Here is a 25,556-nt window from a genome sequence, read left to right as displayed (position 1 = left end):
CCAAGGAGGCAGCAGCTCTCTGCCCGAGGCAGGATTAGAAATCAGGACTCCTGCCTGAGCCCAGTGTTCCATTAACTGAACCCTAGCCTATCCCTTTGATAAATACTGCATTTACATAGGAAAAAGAATACTCCCATACACACTAACGATTAAAATAATTCTAAAGCATTGCTGTTACGCTGAATGTGTCCATTAGCCTCAGTCTACCACAGACTGTGGCAGCCCAATGGAAGCTTTAGTTTTTCACAGTAATGAAATGCAGGTGTTTTGAAAAGATGAATGATTTTGGAATTTTTAAAAACCATTATAGTTTTCAGAGATCCAGCATACAAACCTACCACAGTTATGCAGATTCTGGGGGCCTGATCTGAAAAGCTGCCCTCTTCACCCAGTTTCTGTATAGAACCCTATTTTGTATATGCTGTGTTAAGTGGTTTCTGTACAAATTTCCAGTCTTACATCTTCCATTAATGGATATTTCTGTATTTTTTAAAAAAAAGTGGAGAGACCTAGCTTTGTGCTAGTATCCCTGTTTGCTGATAGAAAGCTGCCAGTTTCTCTCTCTCTCCTAATGGAAAAATTGCAGCCAACTCTAGTCCTGAGAACGGCGTAAAGGCCAGAGCAATCACCCAAAAGCCTCATTCTGAGGGCAAGGTGAGGTAGGTGAAACGTGCCTTTGTGTGTCAGTCTCAGTGATGGGGGTATTTGTTCCTCTAAGAAGGGCTGTTGTATTTGATTAGTATGTACATACTGTAAGCCACATTGCCATGGCAAAAACCATAGTCCACTCATGAAGGAAAAACACCCTCACCATTAGTCCAGCTGTAACGCAGGTATGACACCACCATCCCAACTTGTCCAACACCAGTTAATCCAAGAGGGGACTAGGACCCATGTATTTTAGTGGCCATCTTGTGGCATAGGCCTAATACTGAGAATAGTAAAGAGGCTTCATCTTGCTTCAGGGGTTAAGGAGAAATCTATTTATTGAATCACAGGAAAGACCATACACCCAGCAGTTTTTCCAAATGCATCCTGTAGAAAGCATGTAGCTTGTATGCTCTTCAACAGTGATTATTTATGCCTCCTCTTTCCAGCAATGGCATTAAGAAGCAATCACCATAAGGCAGCTCAGCTGCAACTGCTGAAAGGTTCCTTTTTCTCTCCCACAAGAACCAACTTTGAGTGTCTTCATTCATTTCATTTGCTAAAAAATGGAAAGATACAAAAGGATAAAAACGCAGAGTCAAACAAAGAAAGGGGGCATATGGACCAGAAGCGGGTTCTGCTCTCAGATACATTTTTGTGTGTCCAAAAATCCTGCCCTGTATCTGCACGACCCATATGCTATTCTGAGATTGTTCTAAGATTAGAATCTGATGCAGAGGATGGATATTTTCAGCCCATATCTCTTTCAAATAACATTGAGCTGGCTTTTAAAATTACTCTTGACATACAGCTGCCTACAGTGCACCACCACTACAAAGCAGATTTGGAAGGCACAATGTAGACATTGCCACCTGAAAACTTGACTCTTGGGATTAAATGTCATTGTGTGCTTACAATCTCGGTTCTTATATGGCCCCCTATCCGTACTATCAGAGAGTGAGGGGCAATGCATTCATTAGGCCAGATTCTGCAGCCATGAGTAACTTTATAAACAGAAGTAATCCCATTGCATACTTGATTATTCCTACTAACATCAAAGTTACACATACATAAGCATTGGCATCCTCCCTGCTGAAACTAAAGGCTGTGGCCCTAATCCGAGTAATTTTGCATAGTTGATTATTCCAATTAACCTCCATTGGACTAATCCTTTGTGAAAAGTATAACTGGTAGCAGAATCAGGGCCATAGATCTTGTCTGCAAAGAGGATGTCTATTGAAACGTCAGCTGTGATATTAGCTCACAAGAATGCAGTCCAGTATCAAGGAAGAGAGCCCACCTCATTAAACAGTCATTTAAACTCCCCTTTATCTAGGTCATCTTTAGATAAGGTCAAGTCAATTATAGATAGATCAAAGCTTTTCTCTTACATGTAATGCAATTTATTGGAGTGTTTTTGGTTGATTATTGCAATACCAACCATTTGAGGGTTTAAAGAGTATGCTAGCCTGCACAGGGCTGCCTTTTACCACAGAGGTAAAACAAACAACCTTAAGTCCTTGTCTGAAACTGGATTTTTTGGAAGGGTGGTGGTATTCTGCCAAGAGAAAAACCCCTTCAGTTGGCAAGAGCTCTGGCAGCCTAGCTATGCCAGTATAGCTATAAGGGCAAAGCATTTGTAGTAGAGACAAGGGTTTAGTTAGAGCAGTCCAACCTGTATGTGTAAAGACACTTATTTTGGTTTGCATGCTTTATATGGAGCTGGGAGATGATGATTTTAGGAGCCTCTAAACTGATTGTTAAATCAATATCATTTTCTCATGTGGACAAAGCTGTAGCTGTGTCAGAAATGAGCTATTACACACCTGGAGCGCCCTTCCTTTGGTCTCTATGGGCAGAGTGAAGGCAGAGATGGCACACACCACACACATGCCTGAGAAAAGGCACAGGGCCCCGAGGAACGAAGCACTCATGAGAACCTACAAACAAACAATTCAAGCATCAGCTCGATGCTGCAATACAAGATTAGTGTCAGGGGGCATGTTAGGAATCAAGACCTGAAATGGACAAGAGACTAAAGGATTTAATAGCCAAGAAAAGAAGCTGTTCTAACAGCTTCCAAAAAGTGTAACATGCTAACCAGTTACATTCTGTACAGAGAGCTTTACACAGGTCAGGAGCAGCTTGGCCACCCAGGAACATGAGCCACAGGCTACCCAAGAATTCCCAAAAGCTACACAATACATTTTGCATATTCTTTTTTATGTAACCGATAAATATATACAGCTTTAAGGACAAATTATGATTTGCTATAAATGTCACAATCCACTCATAGCGAAACACACCACTAGAAAGTTTGACGAACGTGGTGCTGCATGAGGCTCAAATGTTGGGATAGTGAACAGTGCCTCAAGAAGCTGCCTTGTTACCATGACAATTTACCGAGCATAAGAGTCATTTTATCAGAATTGCTGTGGTAACCACTGCTTGGAGAGGCCACAGCTGGGGAATGATAGCAGTTGAGGCCAGGCTCAAGGAGAGGTGCAGGGGGCAGGGTTGGGGCCTGTGCCTCCACAGCCCCAGGGGAACTGTGCATGTATACCAACAGCTGTTGTCAACTCCCAGGCCCCCCCTCATGCTCCACCTCCCGTTGTGGCCTGAGTAGCAGCTCCAGCTCCCAAGTCCTGCTGCTGCTACTACATTATAAATAAGATAAGCTTTTAATAGCTATTAAATTATACATTGGGGGAATGTAACCATTTTGTGATTTGTGTCTCACCTGTCAAAGTCATGAGGCACCACTGATGTGGGTCTGTTGTTGGCAATGACCACATATTTAATCCTAGTTTCCACATCAATATCAAAGACCTAATGTCTTGGCAAAAACAAAGGTCAGTATGTACATGTGTGTGCACAGACCTATGCACTTCTGGGAGATCTGTGGGTGCATCTGAGGGCAACACTGGGCATAGAGTTTACCAAAAACCAGAACTGTGCCCACAAAAACAAAGGCCAGTGCTGAAAGCTCTTCCAAGGTAGCTGAAGAAATACCAGCCTAGGGCTTTTTTTTCTTTTTCCATTCCCCATCACTGACAACCACCACCTCATACCAGGATGATAACAGGAAAAGCATCTTACTTGTGCTATAAATGGTGCCACCATAGCTCCAATCCGACATAGTGAACCACTTGTCCCCATTCCCAGAGCTCGTATTGTGGTAGGGTAAACCTATAGCAAGACAAAGAGGGCTTAATTCAGTACCAGAAAGAACTATGACATGCCACTGGTTTATGGAGGCTCACTGCACAAGAAGGGACAGCTGTAGGGGGAGATTTTCAAAGGGCAGTAAGGCTCCCAACTCTCTCTCTCCCCTATTGAATCAGTTTAGGTTAGTCCAGTGGTTCTCAGCCCATGAGCCGCTTGCAGCCCAATCAGCACACAGCTGCAGCCCATGTGATATCCTCCGGGCCATACAATTAGTATTCAATGCAGCTCACAGTGGTAAATAGGTTGAGAACCACTGGGTTAGTCCAATTAAAGCTGGAGCGGACACTAAACTAATCCCTTAGCCTTAGAGGTGGTTGCTCAAGGTCAGGGTTGCAGAACAGTGATATTGGGGATGCTTCCATGGCCACGCTCCATATCTGGCAGAAAGGGAAAAGTAGTGTCCGGGGCTTTGAATCCTTCGGCAAGACCTAAATTCACTCATGTATTAGACAAAAAGCAACCTAAAAAGAACCTCCAAGACTCCAAGGATTACGCTTTTTGCCGCGCCTTGGCCCTATTTCAGCAAAGCACATAGGCATATGTTAAAGCATAACGTGGCGGGGGCTGTGTAGTTTATCGGTTAGAAATATGTTTGTTGAAGGACCAAGAGGGGTTTCCGTCTCACTAAGCCACTTCAAGAGAAGGATTCCCCAACTGCTTTCCTTCTGCGAGGGGAGCAGTCTCAAGAAGCATTTTCCAGGCATTGGATGGGCTTCATTGTCCCTTTTCGTTAAACGCGCTCAGGTTAGTGGTTTCTGACACATCCATATCCGATAATGGACTCCCACAATTCTAAACCACCAAAAGGTTAATATATTTATGCACTGCAGGTGCATTCTTATAAGCACAATTGTGATATACAGAATTATTAATGGTACAGAGATAGTAAAGCAGACTCCTAGATAATCATATAGTTACAGTAACTTTGCCACAGCCAAGTAACATGGGAAAATTTCTGAGAATAGGCAAATGTGCTTTTATTCATTTAATACACTCCATAAGTACAGCCATACCAGATCAGATCAATGGTTCATCTAGCCCAGTATCCTGTCTTCCATCAGTGGCCAATGCCAGGTGCTTCAGAGGAAATGAACAAAACAGGTGCCCATTCCCAGCTTCTGGCAAGAGCAGCTTAATGAGGAACTTTCAGAAGGACCTACCTCTGCTGTGTAAATGTAGATGGTGTTGAAGTTTGCTGCTACCAAGGCACGCAGCATGAAGAGAAAACCGATCAGACCCGTACTAGGGAGAACGGGGTGGAGAATATGGAACTAGCATCAGTGAACAGTTATTAAACACAGACAAAGCAAGAGGTTACTCACTGCACTAAGGAACTTCCCTCCAAAATAAGAATATAATAAAAGACACAAGTAAAATGTAATAGATGACAAATGTAACCTTTATCCATTCAATTGGCAAGGAAAGGTGGATGATTCACACTGAGGGACTTTCTTCTTGAGGAAATGCTTGAAAATGGACTGACCAAGCTTACAAGCCAAGGGAGAGAGGACATCTATATATTCATTATAGCACGTCAGGTTGCATCTGCTAGAGTTAAGACTGGTTCTAATTTGCAGTCCTATCCCTCTTTCTCAGTTCCTTATCAACCTTCACAAATTCTATGCTTGGTCTCAGCTCAAAGGTGAAGACTGAGCATAATTGTTTCAGGTGTTTGATTTATCGGACCACTGGAAAAGTACTTTACCCAAATACTCCAATCAGAATTTTGCATTCAAGTAACTATTGCATAGATTTGGCTAGAAACTTTGAATTTGGCTTGATTTCTAAATTTCCCTGCCATCCATGCAACAAGCCAAGTTTGAAGAAAATTATACTAGTCAGGGGCGCTGGAACAATTTGTATAGTGGGAGTGCTGAGAGCCATTGAACCAAACTGTAAACCGTATATATAATGGAAACCACTTCAAGCCAGGGGGTGTGGCACCACTAGTTCTAGCACCTGTGATACTAGTAGTTTTAAAGTCCCCATCTCAAACATGAACATAAAATTTCCCTATGCTGTTTTTCAGGCACCAGTAAAGCAGACCATTAGCTACTGTGCTTCATGGCAGTCCCTCACAGATGAAAGGTGAGTTTAAGGGAACCTTTAAGCTGAAGGGTCATTTCGGAGCCCTAGCTGCAGTCCTGGTCCACTTCAAAAAATTGACAAGCTCTGCCAGCTTCACGGGGGGGGAGCCTGTAAATCACTTAAACTCAGTCTTTATGTAGTGAATACAGTCAAACCTTGCTAATTCATCCTGATTAGGGGAGATACACACAAACCCCACGGTGGATTATTAGTCTAAGGCAGAGGTGGGGAAACTATGGCCTGTGGGCCACATCCGGCCCGCAGGACCGTCCTACCCGGCCCTTGAGCTCCTGGCCGGGGAGACTAGCCCCCAGCCCCTCCCCTTCTGCCCCCCCTCCCCCGCAGCCTCAGCTCACCGTGCTGCCAGCGCTCTGGGCAGCGGGGCTGCAAGCTCCTGCCAGGCAGCGCAGCTGCGAGAGCCACCGGCCTACCCCGGTGCTCTAGACTGCGTGGTGGCATGGTTGGCTCCAGCCGGGAGGCGTGGTTGCCAGTCCTGGTGCTCTGAGCGGCATGGTAAGGGGGTGGGGATCGGGGGGGGTTGGATAAGGGGCAGGGGATCCCAGGGGGCAATCAGGGGACAGGGGGTGGTGGGATGGGGCGGAGGTTCTGGGGGGGGGGCGCTAAGGGGATGGAAACGGGGGGCTGGATAGGTGTGGGCATCCTGGGGGGGCCTGTCAGGGTGAGGGGGTGGATATGGGGCAGGGCAGTCAGGGAACAGGGAGCAGGGGGGGTTGGATAGGGGGTAGGGACCTGGGGTGGGGGGGTCCCAGGCGAGGGCGGTCAGGGTACAAGGAGCAGGGGGGGTTGCATGGGTCAGGGATTCTGAGGGGGACAGTCGGGGGAGGGGGCGGATAGGGAGCGGGGGCCAGGCTGTTTGGGGAGGCACAGCCTTCCCTACCCAGCCCTCCATACAGTTTTGCAGCCCTGATGTGGCCCTCAAGCCAAAAATTTTGCCCACCGCTGGTGTAAGGGGATGTGTACTGGCCCATGCCAGCCAACTTGGGCTCATGGACTCAGGCTGGAGCCTGGGCTCTGGGACCCTCCTACCTCACAGGGTCCTACAGCCTGGACTCCAGCTCAAGCCTGGAAGTCTACACAACAATGAAACAGCCCCGCAGCCCAAGTCGGCTGGCTCGGGCCAGCCCCGGGTTTTTCCGTTCTCTGTAGAGACCTACCCAAATTTGTTAAGTAAGCAAACAAACAATGAAAAAAATTATGGGCTTTGTACCTCAAAATGTACTTTGTATACTTATCTTGATGTGTGTTTTAGCTGTAATTATTTATAGCACTTCATAGCATGCTAGTAAATGTCCTGTCATATATTTTGTGAAATCCCCGTAGTCTCAGCAATATAAGACCTCATTACAGCTTCTGCTATTACATTTTTTGCTGGGAAGTGACAGGAAACTGCAGGAGAGTATTTTTTTGAGAGAGAGAATTATCAGGACTGCTGATTAGCAAATTGAGAATTTAAGAGGTCCTGCCATCTGCCAATGGTATTACAAACCACCACAACAGTACTAGCATACTAATCTAATACGCTACCTTGTAGTGCAGATATTAAGGAAGAGAAAAAATAGTGCAGTGCATCCCATTGTTATAGACAGGCTCAGTCGTCTTCCTAGGAAATTGATGCCTAGAATGTTTAAGGGATTTACTGGAAAACAAAACAAAACAAATGTCAGACTTCAGGGTTAGATTATCTAATGATGTCTAAGCCCATATTTAGCTGTCATCATTTCCTGACACTATAAACCAGGAATTCCATCCCACCTTCCCAGTAGAAAAGATTTCACCCTCCAGTACCCAAACACCATGCTCTTCCTCTTGCTTATTTTTCCTTTTTTATTTTTTATGTCTGGAGTTTCTGAACTGGCCTCACTTGAGACACTTCAGTTCCCTCTATAGACTCTCACTACTATTGTGTCACGACTACAGTGGTGTCACACTAGCATTATGGACTTGATCACTTCTTAGTAATAGCAAGATGCTGGGAGGAAGGGTGGGGTCGTGTGGTTAAGCACTGCATTTGAACTCTAAACACCTGGGTTCTATCCCCAACTCTCCCACAGACTTCCTGTATGAGTCAGGGCTCCAAGATGCTAAGCAATGTGGCCCCAGTCCAGCAAAACACTGAAGCACATGGTTCACTTCTAGCCTAAGTATGTGTTTATGCCCTTTGTTGGACTGAGGTCAGAGAGTTTGGCACCTTACAGGATCAACTTTTAATCGCTTTTTATCTCATTGCCCTAGATGTAAAGGGGGATAAAGCTTACCTCACGGGAGTGCCATGAAGCTAAATCCAGTAATGTTTGCCAAGTACTTAGAGCACCTTAGATGGAAGGTGCTATAGAAACATGCTATCACATGACACTGTTACTACCTAATACTGAAGCAGAGGAGATATACCAAGAAACATGTTGGTTTGTGTTACTATGGATGCATTGTGTACTTTCTGCTGTATTCCATTCTAACCTACTTTGAGCAGGTCTCTGCTGCACAGTACAGGGTGCTGGTAAATACCCTTTCTAAACTAAAGCACACCTTTGCTGCATTCAGTTGCCTACATATCAGTGATTGACTGCAATTCTTGCTAGCATATGGGTTTCCGGAAGTCACTGTTCTAGTCTGAAAATTTGCCTTCAAGCCGATCCTGGCTCTCTGGTAACTTAGAACCTGATCTTCAAAGGTGATTAGGTGTCTAGCCTCCATTGATTTCAGTGCAAGATAGGCACCTAGGTATCTTTGAGCAGGGCCGCCCAGAGCGGGGGGCAAGTGGGGCAATTTGCCCCAGGCCCCGGGCCCTGCAGGGGTCCCCCAAGAATATAGTATTCTATAATATTGCAACTTTTTTTTTATGGAAGGGGCCCCCAAAATTGCTTTGCCCCAGGCCCCCTGAATCCTCTTTGAGGATCTGGACTTTACTGTTCAGGTAGTTTCCTATGGTCATTTTAAAAAAGAAAGTCATTATGTATCCTCTGCATAGGGGCTATTTGGCTTTGCCAGTTAAATTTTCACAACTGTCCTTAAAGATGAATTAGTCATGTAGGGTGAAATTCTTCCCTGTGATGCCAGCACAAAGCATATGCAGCTACAGCAGAACCTCAGAGTTATGCGCACCAGTTACGAACTGACCGGTCAACCATACACCTCATTTGGAACCGGAAGTATGCAATCAGGCAGCAGAGACCCTCCCTCCCACCCCCCAAAAAGCAAATACAGTACAGTACCGTATTAAATGTAAACTACTAAAAAGAATAACTTGACAAGGTAAGGAAACTTTCTGGGTTTGTTTCATTTAAATTAAGATGATTAAAAGCAGCATTTTCCTTCTGCATAGTAAACTTTCAAAGCTGTATTAAGTCAATGTTCAGTTATAAGCTTTTGAAAGAACAACCACAACGTTTTGTTCAGAGTTACGAAAAACCTCCATTCCCAGGGTATTCGTAACTCTAGGTTCTACTGAAAATCCCACTGAAGTAGTGCATTTCCCTTGGCTGGCTCTGTGCACAGGGTGAATTTCACCCAAACCCTATATTTTGTTTTGTGCACATGCATGTAAATCTGCCGAGTTAAACACATTGCATAACACATTAAATAGCCACAGAAAGACAACTTGGAGGATGTTTCTGTTACATGCAATCTCTCCAATTGTGCTGATGATCATGATCCGGTAATCCGAAGGGGCAAACAAGCGACAGTGACATGGGCTGCGGCTTTCCTCTGAATCATCCCCCAACTCCTTCGCTGCTGTCTGCAAACTACAGACCATGTCCCGCTCCAGTAACTCAGCACTGGCCAGGATGACGCCATAATAAGCAAAAGATATTCCAAGCCTGGGGGAAAGAAAACCAATGTTGACAAGCAGAAAATAATCCAGACTCATGGAATCATAGAGGAGTAAAACTCAGCAGATATTAAATGCCTAAGGACAATTACAAAGTAAAACAGGTAAACAACACTTAACATTTGGAAATCTTAAGTCCAGGGAAACCCCAGCAGTTATTTGTGCAACCAGCAGCAAACTGGTTGTCACAAACGTATTACACAATTGCAGCTACCATATAAGTGTTCCTCTTTATTAAAAGAAAAAGCCCAGTTCTTACCTGGACTGTTATACTATTATTATTTATTTGTAACATGGTAGCACCTAGAAGTCCCTGTCATGAACCAGGACCCCATTGTGCTAGGTGCTGTACAAACAGGGATGAAAAGACAGTCCCTGTCCAAAGGAGCTTACAGTCCAAATAACGCTGATCTCTGTGTGTGTCAGTTTTCCCACCCGTAAAATGAGTATAAATCTATCTCACAGGGGGTGAAATTCACCTAGGTACAGAAAGCCAGCATAAGGTCAATGTTTCACTTACACCCTGTTTTGATGACTTAAGGAGTAGCACTTAAGAAGTACATAGGCTGTTGTTCATACTTTCTGCATAGGGGTGAAATTACCACCACTGACTATGCGCTTATTCCATGTTAAGGCCACAGAATAGCATACTGCTCAGCTTGAGGAAGTATGGCAGCATTGGGCCCATAGTGTTCTTAAAATGCTTTGAGGCAGGGCTCTATAGACTGTAGTTTACAAGCTTTCATTTAAAATATAAAGCCAAGCCCCTGATCCCTTGTGGCCATTAAAATTCCCATGATACTTTTCATATGAACAGGAGGGTTAACCCTGAAGCCCTGGCCAAAGGCCAGTCTGTATAATGACATTGTCTTTAACTGAAACGGCAGGGAAAGAGAATTTTTCTCCACTTGTATGGTGAAGTATTGCGGTGCACTGCTAAACAGCCACTGTGTTCTATACCAGAGGTGGGTGCATGGTGGGTGGAAATTATCACTTAGTGTTTCTTACCTACCTTATAATATTTGCCAAATGTTTGAGACTCATTGATGAAAGGAGCCATGGTATTATTTACAGACTGGGGCAGTGGGCCCTAAAAATGTGTAGCAATACATGTTTGTGCAGGGACATTTTTGAAACATTCACTCCTGGGGGAATCTGTCCATTCAATATTTAAAACAAATCCCTGATGCTTCTTTTACCAAAACGTAGGACCATCAGAGCTTCATTCTCCATTCTGTGCAGTGACTTTTAAAATCAATTTTAGGCACCGTCTGATTGGGGAAGCTCATATAGTGTCATGCTTCTCTGTCAAGAGCAGAGTATTAATGATGGCAGCCTTGTTGCAACATCATCAACTAATTCAGCATGTCCCTCATCATGAACAGGCTGAGAAGTGATTTTCACTCTCCCACCCCCCGGCAGTTGAAGAAACGAGCCTCAGAATTACAAGCTATCAAAAGACCTGCGTACTGAATGCAGGGAGAACGCTAAGTACACAGAGGACGGGAAAGTAAACCTATGGAGCCTATAAGCTGATTTATACGTGTGGAAAACTGTAGAAAAACTGTATTTTACAAAAATAGAAAAATCATAAAAGATTCAGGGACCGATATACAAAGATTCTGGGTCACTGAGCTTTCACACACCCATTATCTGCACATTACAATTCTAGCTTGCAGTGGTGTCATAGCTGCGTTGGTCCCAGGATCTGAGAGAGACAAGGTGGATGAGGTACTATCTTTTTTTGGACCAACTCCTGTTGATTTGAACTACACAGAAGTTGGGCCAATAAAAGATATGACCTCACCCACCTTGTCGTCTTATAATTCTAGACAATGGTGCCATTAAAATATATATTGATCTACATGAGGCCTACTTATGAGACTTCAGATGATATTCATCTTCTGTTCACTTTTAATTTTCCAAAGCCAATGGAATCAATAAGAGCTAACAACATTCGGTCTGAACCTATTTCACTGGTACTCTGGCTGTGCTACCGAGGCAGCTGGCGGAGCACCAGTTCTCGTTTTGGGAAAGCCATGGGTGAGAGAGCAATCTAAAAACCAATTCAAATGTTCCCTCCTGTTCCAGCTACACTGGGTGTCTCTGCAGGTCACTCAGAGTCTGATCCAACTCGCTTTCGAGTCAATGGGAGACTTTTAATCAGGGTCCTACCCCCATTCAAATGAAAGAATTATGCTATAAACAATAACCAAAAGCAAATAACATTTACCATATGATCCAGATTTGCAAAGTGGTTCGTAAGTATTTGGAGTCCAATAGGTCACTGAATCTACCTCGTCTTTCCTGCAAATTATTTAATAGAAAACACAAGGTTAGAAAAGTATCTTCTCTCTATGGACTAATTTTCTGGTGCTGCCATGTATTTCTACACACTAATATGTTTGCTGAGCCGAAAGGCAGACATGTAAGACTGCAGCTGCACACAGATGAACTTGGAGATTAAAGAGCACCAAAAGGGAAAGGCTGTGGAGAGAATGTGTGGGGAAGTTGCCATGATCCTGTAAGTCCATGTGCAGCCCCACTGACTTCCATAGGGCTCTGCATGTTCCCAGGCTCTACTTGCCTGGAAAAACTTGCTGGATCATGGCCTAAGCTGGGAAAGGTGTTGGTTACTTATTTGTTTCTGGTTTGAGTACTGTGGTCTGAACTGACCGCAGTTACCACTTGTGTTGTTCCATTTTATGTAACAAGACATAAATGCAGTAATGAGAAACAGAGTCAGAAATTAGAGGCTGTACGCTTGCTTTTGTATTATTCACCTAACCAGTTGTCAAACATTGGTCTAGCAGATATGAAAGTGAAGATATGTAGTAACAGCTAGAGGATTGGTACGTCTAAGGCAAGATTCTCGCTGCCCTGAATGTGAAGAGAGTCATTAATCATCACTTGTCCGGGGGGAGGGGGAAAGAGTTCACATGAATGTTTCGAGTTGATTTTTTTCCTCTTTGTTTAACATGGCAGTGTGCATAACTTTAAACTTTAACAAAAACATCCCAGAGCCAGTGAGATCTCTTTACAGAAATTCTACAAAGCATATAGGGAAGGCCTTTCTCATTTAATCCTAACTAATGCCAATTCAATAGTACCACATTACATGAGTTGCTAAGGCCAATGCTAAGTGCTTGTGGGATTAGATAAGCAGCAAAGAGGTCTAGAAGAGGGACCTCTCCGAGCTGGGTGATGCTGTTGAAGATTCCCTTGGTTCAGGTCTAAGTTCCTTAGATCTGACTGCGGCCTCTTCAGCCACTCCCACCATGATGTTCCCTTTCTGTTGATATGCAGGGTCTGAGCCATATGTAACCAATAATGACTGCTCCAGTGCTCCAGCACCTCCAAGTGCTCCAGCTCCATTCCCCCACATCTGCCACTGCCAGGGTGTTGCCTGTCAGGACTAGTACATGCTTGTCTTGCAGTTCTGTCTGGAAGGGAAGGCGCATAAGCCCAGTTTCCCACAGATCATGCAGTTTATGATTCTTTTTCACTATTGGTCTGTCTGTTCTCCCTGAGTCACTTGGCTGTTTCTATGTCCCCCCCCCCATCCCCCATTGGAGGGGTTTGACTGCATACCTGGGGCAGCAAGCCATGCTCTGACCAGCCCTGGCACAGGGAGGGGGAGGAGGAATCTTTGTAGCTCTTCATCTGGAAACGTGCCACCTGAAGAATTTCCACACTTGATACTAGCATGCCCTGGAGCTGCATGAGGAATCTTACTGATACCAGGGTGCAGTTGTCAATCATTGAGTCAGGCCAACAACCTGCAATTGTCTCATGTCAGAGATGAAAGCCTTCTCTTTGGCTGGGCTAGCATCACTCCGAGGTGCTGTGGTCTCTGACTCAAAACCAGGTGATTCTTCTCCATGTTCACCAACAAGCTATGCTCTTGCAGGCAGGTGATGGTTGTTTCTGTGTCCTGTAGGGTCATTTCCCTCAAAAAGGAGTTTGGATGAACAGATCTTCCAGGAAGGGAGAGACATGAATTTCCTGCACCCAGAGAGTTGCTGCGAAATCTCTCAGCAACTCAGAAAAGACTGCTAAGGGATCTCACCAGGCCAAAGGGGGTGCTCTTTACTCAAACCCTTTTTTATGGTAGCAAAAGCAAACATTTTCCCAGCATTATGTTCATTTGAATGAGAAGAATAATAAAATAAACAAGCCCATTAAAATGAAAGGGCTAAGATTAATCTTTTTTCAATAGACAAATGACAGCTTCTATCGTGGCATTCAATATTCCTTTGGAATGATGCCAGATATAGTAGAAAAGCTTAGAACATGAAAAGCTTAAGCAAGATAGCCCCATCTCCTAGAATCCCAGTAATCCTGTGTCCTGTGCCCCAGGACCTATCCAATCAACCATTAGCATGATGAGAGAAGATATTTTAACTCTCACATTAACAGGCTCCACCAAGATCCCTTCTGGCATTACTGAGCGGTTCATCTTGGCAATCCTCTCCAGTGTTGCAACGGCGGCTTTGTTATTTCCAGTAGATACATTGTACCGAGCAGACTCTGGAATGAACTGCAAATACAGGTTGGTTAGGAAGAGCTTTTACAGCTTTAGGCAGCAAGACAGAGCTTTACTTAAGTGTCAGGACAATACACAGACCCAATAGTTATTGGATTTCCCTCTTCTTTTTGCTGTTTCCCATTTGCATGGTTCAGTTTTCCAATTCACTGAGAATGCACATTTGTAAATATTAAGCCAGACCCTCAGCTGGTGTAAATTGGTGTAACTCCATTGACTTCAGTGGAGCTATGTTGATTTACCCAACCTGAGGATCTGGTCCAGTATATAAACAGTGCTAGGTAAGTGTTCTGAATAACAGCAATTCCTTGCACGTATTCAGTGGGTTCTCAGAGAACTAACATAACTATTGATCTCTGTTATACAGCATCCTGGGACAGCCAATCAATAAAAAGAAAATGTCTTTTTTAAAACTGGGGGGAAACCAAACAAAACAGTGAAATAAAAATAATAATTAAACAAAACCTAACTTGAAACTGACATTGTAAGTTGAGACTAACAACATACCACTCCCTCTTAATAAAAGTTTCCCAGACTTCAAACAGATTTGGGGTTCATTTCAAGGGATGGACAGAATTGGAGGGCATTAGTTTAACCGAACTGTTTCGCTCATCCCTCGTACTGATCACAAAATAAGTAGAACTGGGTGACCATTACAGAAAGAAGTGCTTGAATTTTTAGAGGCATTTGCTTGGCCAGGCTTGTGCCTCTTGTTTTGTTATTTCCATTAACAAATCATGCAGCACAGTTTTACTAGCAGAGATGTTCAGAGAAGTCAAATTTCAAGATATGGGTATTTAGAGAGCCTAGTTTATATTTGCAAACCTAAGTATTTATCTCAGGCCATGTCTACACTGCAATCGAAGTTGTGATTGCAGCTTGGCTAGGCATAATATAGGCCTAAATATAGCAGTGAAGATGTAGGACCACAGGCTTCAGCATGGATTTGGAAAGTGAATCCATATTCCAGGGGACCAGGCAGTTTGGTACAGCATGCCTTCACTGCTATTTTTAGCTGTGCTAAATAAATTAAAACTAGAGCGATGTCGTCTACCCAAGCTGCAAATCACATTTTTGTCCTCAGACATGCTCGGGCACTCATCCAATCAGGGAATGGATTTTAACGTCTATGTGATTTATCTGACCAATCACAGCTAATCAACATAGCTCAAATAGCGATATTCACAGAGAATTGTTCACATCAGTCCAGAGAGAGAAAATATGCTCTGCCCTGAATAAATATGACGATACTGCAACCTGTTAAAAGGTTAACTTCGTTGGGTACATTGTTTGTTGTGAATTATTCACTTAGTTCTACAAAATGTAAAGAGTTACGAGGCTGGGGTATATACAGGGATGAGAGCAACAAAATCCTAAATTTGCCAGTGTATGAATTGCAAGCTTCTATGTAATCTAATCTCATCCGTGTTTGCATGCCCTTCCCTCCCCCACCACCACAATGTCAGAACACAGTGTGTGGATGCAGAACACCGGTGCCCTAGTCTTGGGATGCTGCTATGAAGGAGCAGCCAATCTGCAGAAAGAGGCTGTCTCCTGCAGGTCCCTGCTTGCTGGTGGCTGGTTTGGGCTCTTCAAAGTTGGCATAAGAGGGCTGCTGTGGGTTATGGCAGTGATGAGCTGCCAAAATCTTAACAACCGGTTCCCTCCTCACCCCACGAGGGGGTTGTGGCCCGCCCCCGCTCCCCGGGACTCCTGCCCAATCCAATCCCCCGCATTCCTTGATGCCCCCCTGGACTCCTGCCCCATCCACCCCCTGCATTCCTTGATGCCCCCCCAGGACCCCTGCCCCATCCACCCCCCTTCCCTGTCCCGACTGCCCCCCGCCACCCCCATCCAACCCCTCCTCTCATTCCTGATGGCCCCCCAGGACCCCTGCCCAATCCAATCCCCCTGTTCCCTGCCCTCTGACCGCCCTGACCCCATCCACCCCACCACCACCCCCAAACTCCCCTGCCCTCTATCCAACACCCCCTCCCTGCTCCCTGCCCCCTTACCGCGCTGCCTGGAGGTAGCTGGTGGCGCTACAGCTGCGCCGCTCAGCTGGAGCCAGGCCACGCCGCCGCCGCGCAGCGCCTGGAGCATCGGATCAGGCTGAGCTCGCAGCCCACCGCCCAGAGCATGCGCCGGCAGCCGGGCGAGCTGAAGCTGCGGGGGATGGGGAAACAGCCGGGGACTAGCCTCCACAGCTGGGAGCTCAGGGGCCGCAGTAGTGGGTGCCCACCCCGCCCCGCCCCTAAGAGCAAGAGGGACCTGCCGGGGGGGTGAGGTGGGGAGTCCCGGTGGTGCTTACCTGGGGCGGCTCCTGGGAAGCATCCGGCAGGTCCCTCTGGCTCCTAGGGGCGGGGTAGCGTAGCTATAGGGGGGGAGCAGGGGGTTACCTGCCGCGGCGTGGGCGGCCCCCCTCCCCGCCCCAGCTCACCTCTGCTCCGTCTCCACCTCTCTGGGCCTGAGCACGAAGCCACCACTTGCTTCTCAGCCCTCCCAGGCTTCCCGCACGAACAGCTGATTCGTGGGAAGCGGGAGGGTGGGGAGTAGAAGCGGGGCAGAGCGTTCAGGGGAGGAGGAGGAGGCGGAGGCGGAGCGGAGGTGAGCTGGGGCTGGGGAGCTGCCGGAGCTCACGGAGTCGTCGCCTAAGGCGCCACTTTAAATTTAAAAGCCCTTTTAGAACCGGTTGGACAACCGGTTCTAAAAGGGCTTCTAAATTTAACAACCGGTTCCCACGAACCAGTGTGAACCGGCTCCAGCTTACCACTGGGTTATGGTGAAAACAGGACCACAGGGGCAGGCTACCAGGTTCTGATGCCTATATCGGCTGATGGCAAAATATACCTAGAGATTCCAGATCTAGTGTGTTCTTTTGGGTGGGAGGAAGTGTTGTTCTCACCTTAAATGCCAGGATGAGAATGATGCCTGGAATAGAGGCGATTCTGATCAGCCAGCGCCAGCCTATGGTCGGGTTAATCACTGATGCCAATCCAATAATTAATAAGGAGCCTGCCAACCAAAAAACCTTTCAAATGGAAAGTGAGAGGTTACAATAAAGGAGCCAATGGCTATGGGTTGTATATTTTAACCCCCAGTGGTCTCATTCTTGTCTGAGCAACCTTCCCTATCCACACCATTAAAATACAGTAGAGATTTGACCCAGACACAGTCAGGGGAGTTGAATTTTTGGAGAGAGGTGGGCCAAAGTTTTGGTGTGACTGGGCCCAGGATGGTTTCAGTTAGTTGTGGCTAAACACAGAAAACCATGTGTGGTTATCATTCCAAATGAAATCTGCTTCCCTGGTATTCATGAGCTTTTTATTTGCTTCATTATTCATATGAATGAGCTTTTTTTTTTCTTATAAGAATGTTTGTGGAAGGCAATAGTGCTATGAACACTAGTGCAAAAAGTGAGCCATACTTTCCACTGATTTTACACCAGAGGAGAATCTGGCCCAATACCTGCAAACATGTGTGTCCTTGAAGTTCTCTTGTAGCCATTAGGAAAAATGCTTTTTTATTTACACAAATAAGGTAAGCAACAACAAACAGCAAACAAATTAATAAAAGCCACAACCTGTCCCTGAGAAATCTGGGAGCAAGGGAAAATAAAGAATAAATAATAATCAATGGATTTCCCTTGTTTATAAATCTTAGGCGAGAACAGAAACAATGACTTAAGTGATCAAGCCAATGGCTCAAACAGAGAATAATGAAAAGCAAATACTTGTTGCTACAAGGCCATGAATAAGCCAGAGGCCAATATATGTTTGCACAACTCTTGGTTGACGGGCGCCGGAACCGGGGAAAAGGGAGGGTCAGGGCCCTTTCACTTTTTGAAAGTGGACGGGCCTGGCCAGTCCACTTTTTGCCAGGGTGGACCGTACCCGCATCCCCTCCTCTTCCCCCAAGGCCCCATCCCCTGTCCAGGCCAGCATGGAGCCCAGCCGGGGAGGGGAGCCTGGGCAGTTGTGGGAGACACGCGGGTGGACCCTCCACCTGCCCATGGTGTGAGGGGGGCTGAGAGCAGCCCCTGGCCCATGTCCTCGCCCCCCAGGCTCCCCGCCCGGCCCATGACAGGTGGAAGTGGAGGATCTGTGACTCCATGCCGGCTCCCCATGCAGCTCTCCCTGACCCAGCTCCAGCCAGGGGGGCTCGGAGTCCCAGCCCAGTGCGGGCAGGAGGGCCTGATGGGTGGGGACACAGCCGGGGTCTGCTCTCGGCGCCCCATCAGCCCACTGGGCAGGTGGAGGGACCCAGGTTCTCCACTGCTGCTCACACGGTTCTTATCATGGCTGGGCTGCAACTCCAAGGCCCCACCCCCTGGCCGGAGCCAGGTCAGGAAGAGCCCACACAGGCAGCTGTGGGGAGCCTGGATCCCTCCAGCTGCCCTGGGCAGGAGGCCTGGGGGACGGGAACATGGGCAGGGGGGCACGGGTTCCACGGCCCCGCTCCAGCTTCTGGTGGGGTAGGGGGTGGGGCTTCCAGGGGGAGAGGAGGGGAAGTGGGTGGGCCTCAGGGGCCCTGGGCCCCTCACTTTTGGAAAGGCTCCGGCGCTCCTGCTGGTTGAGCAATTGGAGAAATTCCTGTGTATCAGGAGCTCTTTGCAGATAATTCCAGAAACCCATGGAAAAAGTGCTAAATTAATTGGACAAATCCTTCACAAGAAATAATTCAAGCAGCTCCAGATTTAATCAGCCCTTGCTAGGCAGTACAACCTGTCCCAGTGCACCTCAGTCCTAACTCGCAACAATCTATGCTGCTCCATTCCTGGCCACCCACACAGTTCCGTTAATGGAGAGAAGACCTGACCTACGGCACCTTTAGCTTGTCCAGCTCCGAGCCTCTCCTGAACAGAAACGGCCTATTATGCCACACTATATGATGAGTTTTTGATGTGCATAAATTGGGGACTCACATGGGACCACTTAATGAATCTCTTATTATGACCCAAATCAGATTTGGAATTCATCTCCAAAGGTATACGGCGCATGTGCTGATTCGTTTGTCCTGGGCCAGCCCCAGTTTGAGTACTGAAAATTGCTTCCAGATAGACAGAGTCCAGTCTACCGGCGTGGAGCACATTTCTGTTTCAATTTTTAGCTGCTGTATGTGCTATTATCTTGAAACGAGATCGAGCGACTGACCCAGCTCCTGACTGACAGCCTGTCAAGGGTGATACTGTTAGAACAGGCAACGGACGCATTTATCAACATGGCAACCAAAAGGCTGGATGTCAGCTGTCAATCAATGTCTCAATGCCATGTACAGAGCAGCCAATTATCAGAAAAGAAATTGCTTTTCCTCTGCACACCTGTGCACATGTTTAATAATGCAGTGTTCACTGCGACACACGCTGAGAATGAGATACCCTCACTGCGTATAATACATATTCGGATATTGTGGAACACATTAAAACTGGCTAGAATTCTGCTTTCTGAGCCAGACACAGGAAATCTGGGACTCTGGGCTGTAATGAATTTTATCTTACCTGAGATAAGGGCAACATATACCCTCGGTATTTTGTAGGCAAGAATTCGGTTTTTATGATAAGTCTGAAAAAAAAAATGCAAAGAGAGTGAGAATCTGCATGCAGCTGAAATGCCAGCTCAGTCAATTTTAGACTCCACTGTCAGTCAGTAGAATTATAGTAGCTCTTTCACTGCTAGCAACTGAAAATTGGGTGCCGAACAAATAAATGTGCATAGCATTTGTGAGCATGACTCATTGCATACCATCGAGCCAGATCCTCAGCTGAAGTAAATGGGTGTAACTCAACTGACTTCACTGGAACCGTGTCCATTTACAGCTGACGAGGGTTTGACCCTAAGCTTGTAATTCAGTGAAGAGTCTCTGGTCCTTTGACAGAGCGTGTCCCCTCCTCCATGTCAGAGATCCTGTAATGTTACTGCTCCTGCAGCAAAGATTGCTGCCAAATATCAACCTAGTTTAACACGACATGCTGCACAAATATCTGCCCACAGGGACAAGGAGGCTATGTAATATCAATCCAGTAGTACACTTGAGGACATAATCTCAGGATACAAGTATCTGAGTGCTGGCACTTTGCATCATGCACACCTCTAAGGGAAGGATCTGTGGAGCTGTTTGAACTCCATGTTTAAATGCTATGCACTCTGTGTGATGTGAAGTTAAAGAAAGGCTGGTTTTGGTTAGGTATCCCAAGGGGCTTCTCTCTTCCCCTGCCTATACCCAGAGCCTGGAGGTGAGTCATAACCTTTCACATTGGATTGAAGCCGCTTTGCAATTAATCAGTCTGTTCACTACCCAGCCAGCAGAGTCCCTGGTTGAGAACAGTAACCTCTGCAGGGCATTGTTTCTTTCCCAAGGTCCAAGTGCCCTGCAGCATAGCACTACCAGTGAGAGCCAGTGGAAAAAGGGAGGGGGCGGGAAATAATGAAAAATTGTGAATGTTCTGATTTGTTTCCACATTGCAGGGTTTGAAATGAAATAGTTTTTACATAAAAACTTTGGTGAAAATTTTTTTTTTCCAAAATTTTTTGAATTTTCAATATTTTTAATTTAAATTCCTTTCACTTCTTTCCGGTTCTTTTCCTTTTAGCTACTGAGTGCAGAAAAAGGAATAATATGTGAGTGGGAAGGGGTTCTTCACTTTTTCTCCCCACCATAACTTTTAGAAACATCTCCAACTTCGAAAAAGTTACAGAGTGACCAAGTTACAGAGTTTTATTTTTCCTTTTGCCGCTCTAACTTTTCCAGAATTGAATATGTTTCAAAAAGTTAGAGTGAGGGGAAATGGAGGGAGAAAAAAACCCAAACCAAACCAAACCGGAAAAAGTGATGGGAAAAAACCCAACATACATTATTTCAGCTATTACATTCAGTGGTGAAAAGGATGGGGAAGGGGAAGAAGAAAACCCCAAAATCTGACATTTTAAATTTTTGAAAATGTTTCAGTTTTTGAAAAACCCAACCAAATAAAAATTTCAATTTGAAATCAAATGTTTTGCTTTATTTCAAAATTTCCTGTCAAAACAATTAAAGAAATAATCAAAAATTACATTATCCTATGAAAGTTTTCATTTTTGACAAAACTCCACCTTTTTGGGGGGAAAATGGTTGGGCTGAAAAATATTGACCAGCTCCGCTTCCAACCCCTGCCTGGGAACTGGGAGTGAATCCAGGCTTCCAACAACAGAACACGCCACACTAGGTGACCTGGACAGCTCTCGTCTTTAGCTTTTTGATTTGAATTGACTCCCATGTGTTTATTCCTTGTGGAATTCAGGAGCCTTTAATCTCACTTTCCATGCTGAGATTTTCATGAAGGAAAGCACAGGGTGGATATCTAATATCCATTTAGTGGGGAAAGACTAAAATATGTAAAGTCTCTCTCTCTCTCTCTCTCTCGGGGTTTTACACTGCCTCCCATCTCCACAACATCTGAGCACCTTCCACAAAAAAGAATAGCAATAGCAAATTCCACCATGGATTTCATGTAATCTCGAGTACTTCTACCTTTTCTGAGTAAAAACTGTACTTGCGGTAGAGTTTTTGTTTACATTTTTTAGATTGAGTTGTTTTCTCCTCTTTTTCTTCTTTTGTTGTTCTTGGTTGGTTGGGGGTTAGAAGTAGAAGGGCTGTCAGTGTTGTGAGTGTCAGTGTTACAGCGTAAAGGCTTTTTTTGAAGAGGAAGTACTGAAAGGGTTCGCTACAACACAGACTGTGTAACACTTAACACTGTGGTTTCCAGGTACGCACTGCATTTACATTTCAATACAAACGTACTATGCTCGTAAAACATTCCATTATTATAACAGAATTGTGTTGATTTTTTTTTTGTTTACTGCAAAGTAACATTTACACATGGATTACCTGTTTATTTGTCCCCACGAGAGAGACAAGTTGGGTGAGACAATCTCTTTTCTTGGACCAGACTTCAGGTGTGGGCCCGAGGTAGACCTGAGGAAAGCTATGGCTACACTACAGAGCTTACAGCGGCCCAGCTGCAGTACTGCTAGTGCAGATGCTCTATGCCAACAGGCTCTCACGTTGACTTAATTACTCCGGCCCCTGGGAGCAGTACTAGCTATGAGGGAGAAGCTCTCATGCTGACGTAGCACTGTCTACACCGGCACTTAGGTCAGAGTAACTTACATCACTCAGGGGGGTAGCTTATTCTCACGTAAACTGTAGTGTAGCCATAACCAAAGACCGCAGGAAGAGCTCTGTGTAGCTCAAAAACTTGTCTCTCTCACCACCAGTAGTTAGTCCAAAAAAAGGAATTACCTCACCCACCTTATCTCTCTAATATCCTGGCACTGATACAGCTACAATTACGCTGCATATACCATTTGATAAACCATTGTCATTCATTTAGTGTAAACTAGCTGCCCCGCTCTAATCTAGATTGTTTAGAACTTTGGGAATGTAACTTAAAGCTATGTTCTTTAATAAATTCTGGTAAAGTGGATGGGGGAATTTTCCCTCATTTCCCCTTTATTCCCAGCCCTCTCAAGAAGTTCCTGGTTGACTGTCTACTCCTGATTACCCCTGCTTGCCTGAGGTGAAGTAAACTGCCTCCACATCACTCCATGGGCTACATACAGGGGGAAATGGGGGAAATTCTATGTTCTGATAAACACAGGAGGTCAGACTTGATGATGTAGTGGTCCCTTCTGGCCTTAAACTCTTCGAAGCATCCAGCCTCTACTAGCCCCAGGATGCTGTGGTTTGAACTCGTAATCTGCAGAGCACTACAATTTAATAGAACTATGTTATCACTTTTAACAGACTGAGTCTAACAAAATTAGATCAGTTCAAAGTGCATTCTAGTCTGGCTACCAGGGCTAACCGAGTACTATAGGGCTTATCCTCTTTGCCCTTGAAGAAAAAGGCACATTAGCCAGCTTGTCAGTAAGTTTTTCATTTGCTTACACTGGTTGGAAAATTTCAATGACCTTTTCTTTGGCATAAAATGAGAATTTATTTTTTCCACACACACCCCTCATGCAACCAGCTCTACTACTTACTAAATGTGACCCTTAATCACATGAGACATGGGGAGAATTCATCTGATCTCCTCCTCTTAAAAGGTATTCTTGATTTCTATTCGCCTATTGCTTCCAGTGCTACAGTGCTCAAAGTACGTTACCCTTGTGCGTGGCCTGACACACCGCATCCCACCATGGCCCGGAGGAAAACGAACCAGATGTACGATGGAGAAAATGATGTCAGCAAGGAGAAATAGGCCCCCCATAAGAAAGAGATCAGCAGAATCTGGAAGGGAAAGATTAGAAAACATCCCTGTTCAGGACAGCACTTCAAGTATTGGATTGAATGTTTTGCTGACTTGGGGCATAAATAAAGCACAGATCAGCTGACCCCAAATGGAAATTCAAAGCATCAGTCTCTGAGACCTTGTCTACACTACAGGTTACTTCAGAGGCAGAAGTTATTAAGCTGATAGGAGTGTCACCACCACCAGCAGTGCAGCTGCAAGTGCTGTACAACAGATGTAGCTAGAGAGACTCTTTAAATAAATAGAGGTGGGCCAGGGTTCCTTCTTAGTTAGCGCCACCTACAGCTCAGTTGGCCCCATTCGTCTACATTGACCTCTTGAAAGACCCTGATTCAAGAGCAGGCTTTCAAAGGGCTTTAGGTCAAGCTTGAGGGGAAGTGAAAGGGACCAAGGATCCATAAACCTTTGAATGCTTCTGAACCCTTCCAACAACCAACCACAGTGCAAATGCCATACTCTCTGTCACACGTGCTCATTGTCATATAGTCTGGCTGCCCATCACGAGAGACACAAGGGCTCTGCTTTCTGAACCAATTCTAACACTGAGATGTGGAGTGCTTAGGAATAGGGTAGTATCCCTTTAAATAGTTTGCGAGCCATCTAATGGTGCCCACCATGTTTTGCGATTACATTTCAGAGGCTTACCTGTAGGAAGCCATGTTTGAAAATGTCCTAAATTCTCATCCCAGCCCTGCCATTGATTCACTGTGCAGCCCTGGACAAGTGTGTGTGTAGAGGGGGACATGAACAACAATAGCCCCCCTCACAAAGATTGATTAGGTGATGTGGTTAAAGGTGTAACAGGCTGTGTCAGTGCTAACCTTGTTATTATTATGACAGTTCTGTCATCAGGCCTGGCTCTGTTGTTAAAAGCGACTAAAATGGAATGCTCCAGAACTTTCACTTACCTTCCAGCGGCCGTATCTGTCAGCTAAGAGTCCAAAGAGTATACTGAATATCATATAGCCAAAAAACACCATCTAAGAGGGATTAAAACATTGCCTGGGTTAATCAGCAAGGGTTTTTCCACACCTTGTACCTATTATGTGACACTGCTCTTAAATGTGTGGTTGCACTTAATACACCTGAAACTGAGGGATTAATAACTGTGACTTGAGCCATGTACATGGTCAGGTTTCCCATTCACAGCTTGCCCAAGCTGTCTTAATCCAATCCAGAGCTGTAGCATCCTCTACTATTTCAATCCTGGGACTGATACTTCAGATAAACTACGACAAATCTTTAAGAGGGAGAGGATGGTCTTGTGATGAAGGCACTGAACTCAGAAGATCTGGATTCTAACCTTGACTGTGCCACATGCTTGTTGTGTGACTTTGGGCTATTCATTTATTCTTTTTGCCTCCGTTTCCACAGTTGTAAAGTGATGATAACATGTCCCTCCCTCAAAGGGCTGTTGGGAGATTAAATTCATTAACATCTGTGATGGGTTCAGATACTGCCCTGTGGAAGAGTCTATAAATAACTAAAATTAGTATATATTAGGCGACAATTTTCTGAGTACTCATATGTCCCTTTTCTCCATGGCATTTGAGCGTCTTCTGGTCTGGTCAAATGTGCATTTAAACTAAACCAAACAGGTCCTTCCCCTGGCAATGTTAACAGAGTACAAGCTTAAGGGGTTATAAATGCCACATACCGTTGTCACTAAAGCCACCTGCCAGTCATTAAGTTGCCACTCACAACGGATGAGTGGAGAAACAACAGCTATTAGCATGATCTCCATGGCTTCTACCACCTTCAAGAACAAACATGCACATTAGCAAAGTCTGGTTCCAGTGTCAGCACAGTGAACAATTCCTTTGCATACTGGGGGAAAAATCCCAGTCATGCTAGGGCTTGAAATCCTGGTAACCAAAAGTCAGGCCACCCATTTGGAACAGTACACGTAC

The 25,556-nt window shown here is 45.3% G+C and overlaps 1 protein-coding gene across 2 annotated transcripts; it reads right to left on the bottom strand.

Annotated features, from left to right (window-relative positions):
- Positions 1-1,132: 1,132 nt before the first annotated feature.
- Positions 1,133-25,397, bottom strand: SVOPL (SVOP like). Of its 2 annotated transcripts, XM_024211595.1 has the most exons (13): positions 25,304-25,372; positions 24,555-24,626; positions 23,500-23,624; positions 19,855-19,918; positions 17,263-17,388; positions 14,223-14,351; positions 12,045-12,118; positions 9,601-9,800; positions 7,510-7,621; positions 5,037-5,118; positions 3,748-3,837; positions 2,475-2,588; positions 1,133-1,207 (listed from the first exon to the last, which is right to left on the bottom strand). In XM_024211595.1, the coding sequence occupies exons 2-13, from the start codon at positions 24,624-24,626 to the stop codon at positions 1,196-1,198; spliced, it is 1,200 nt and encodes a 399-aa protein (XP_024067363.1). In that variant the 5' UTR covers positions 25,304-25,372; the 3' UTR covers positions 1,133-1,195. The 2 variants fall into 2 exon arrangements, with proteins under 2 accessions (XP_024067363.1, XP_024067362.1); XM_024211594.1 differs by lacking the exon at positions 1,133-1,207 and having other exon boundaries at positions 2,409-2,588; positions 25,304-25,397.
- Positions 25,398-25,556: the final 159 nt, after the last annotated feature.

This window comes from Terrapene carolina, unplaced genomic scaffold (assembly GCF_002925995.2).
Source record: "Terrapene carolina triunguis isolate 2854851 unplaced genomic scaffold, T_m_triunguis-2.0 Scaffold247, whole genome shotgun sequence".
Taxonomy (NCBI): Eukaryota; Metazoa; Chordata; order Testudines; family Emydidae; genus Terrapene; species Terrapene triunguis.
This window is presented reverse-complemented; position numbering and strand designations above follow the sequence as displayed.

Coding starts and splice junctions, on each gene's coding strand:
- SVOPL (XM_024211594.1), bottom strand. CDS start 25,390: ATGGAGATCATGCTAATAGCTGTTGTTTCTCCACTCATCCGTTGTGAG. Junction 24,627..25,303: donor AGGTGGCTTTAGTGACAACG/GTATGTGGCATT, acceptor AATCCCTCTTAG/ATGGTGTTTTTTGGCTATAT. Junction 23,625..24,554: donor ACAGATACGGCCGCTGGAAG/GTAAGTGAAAGT, acceptor TTTCCCTTCCAG/ATTCTGCTGATCTCTTTCTT.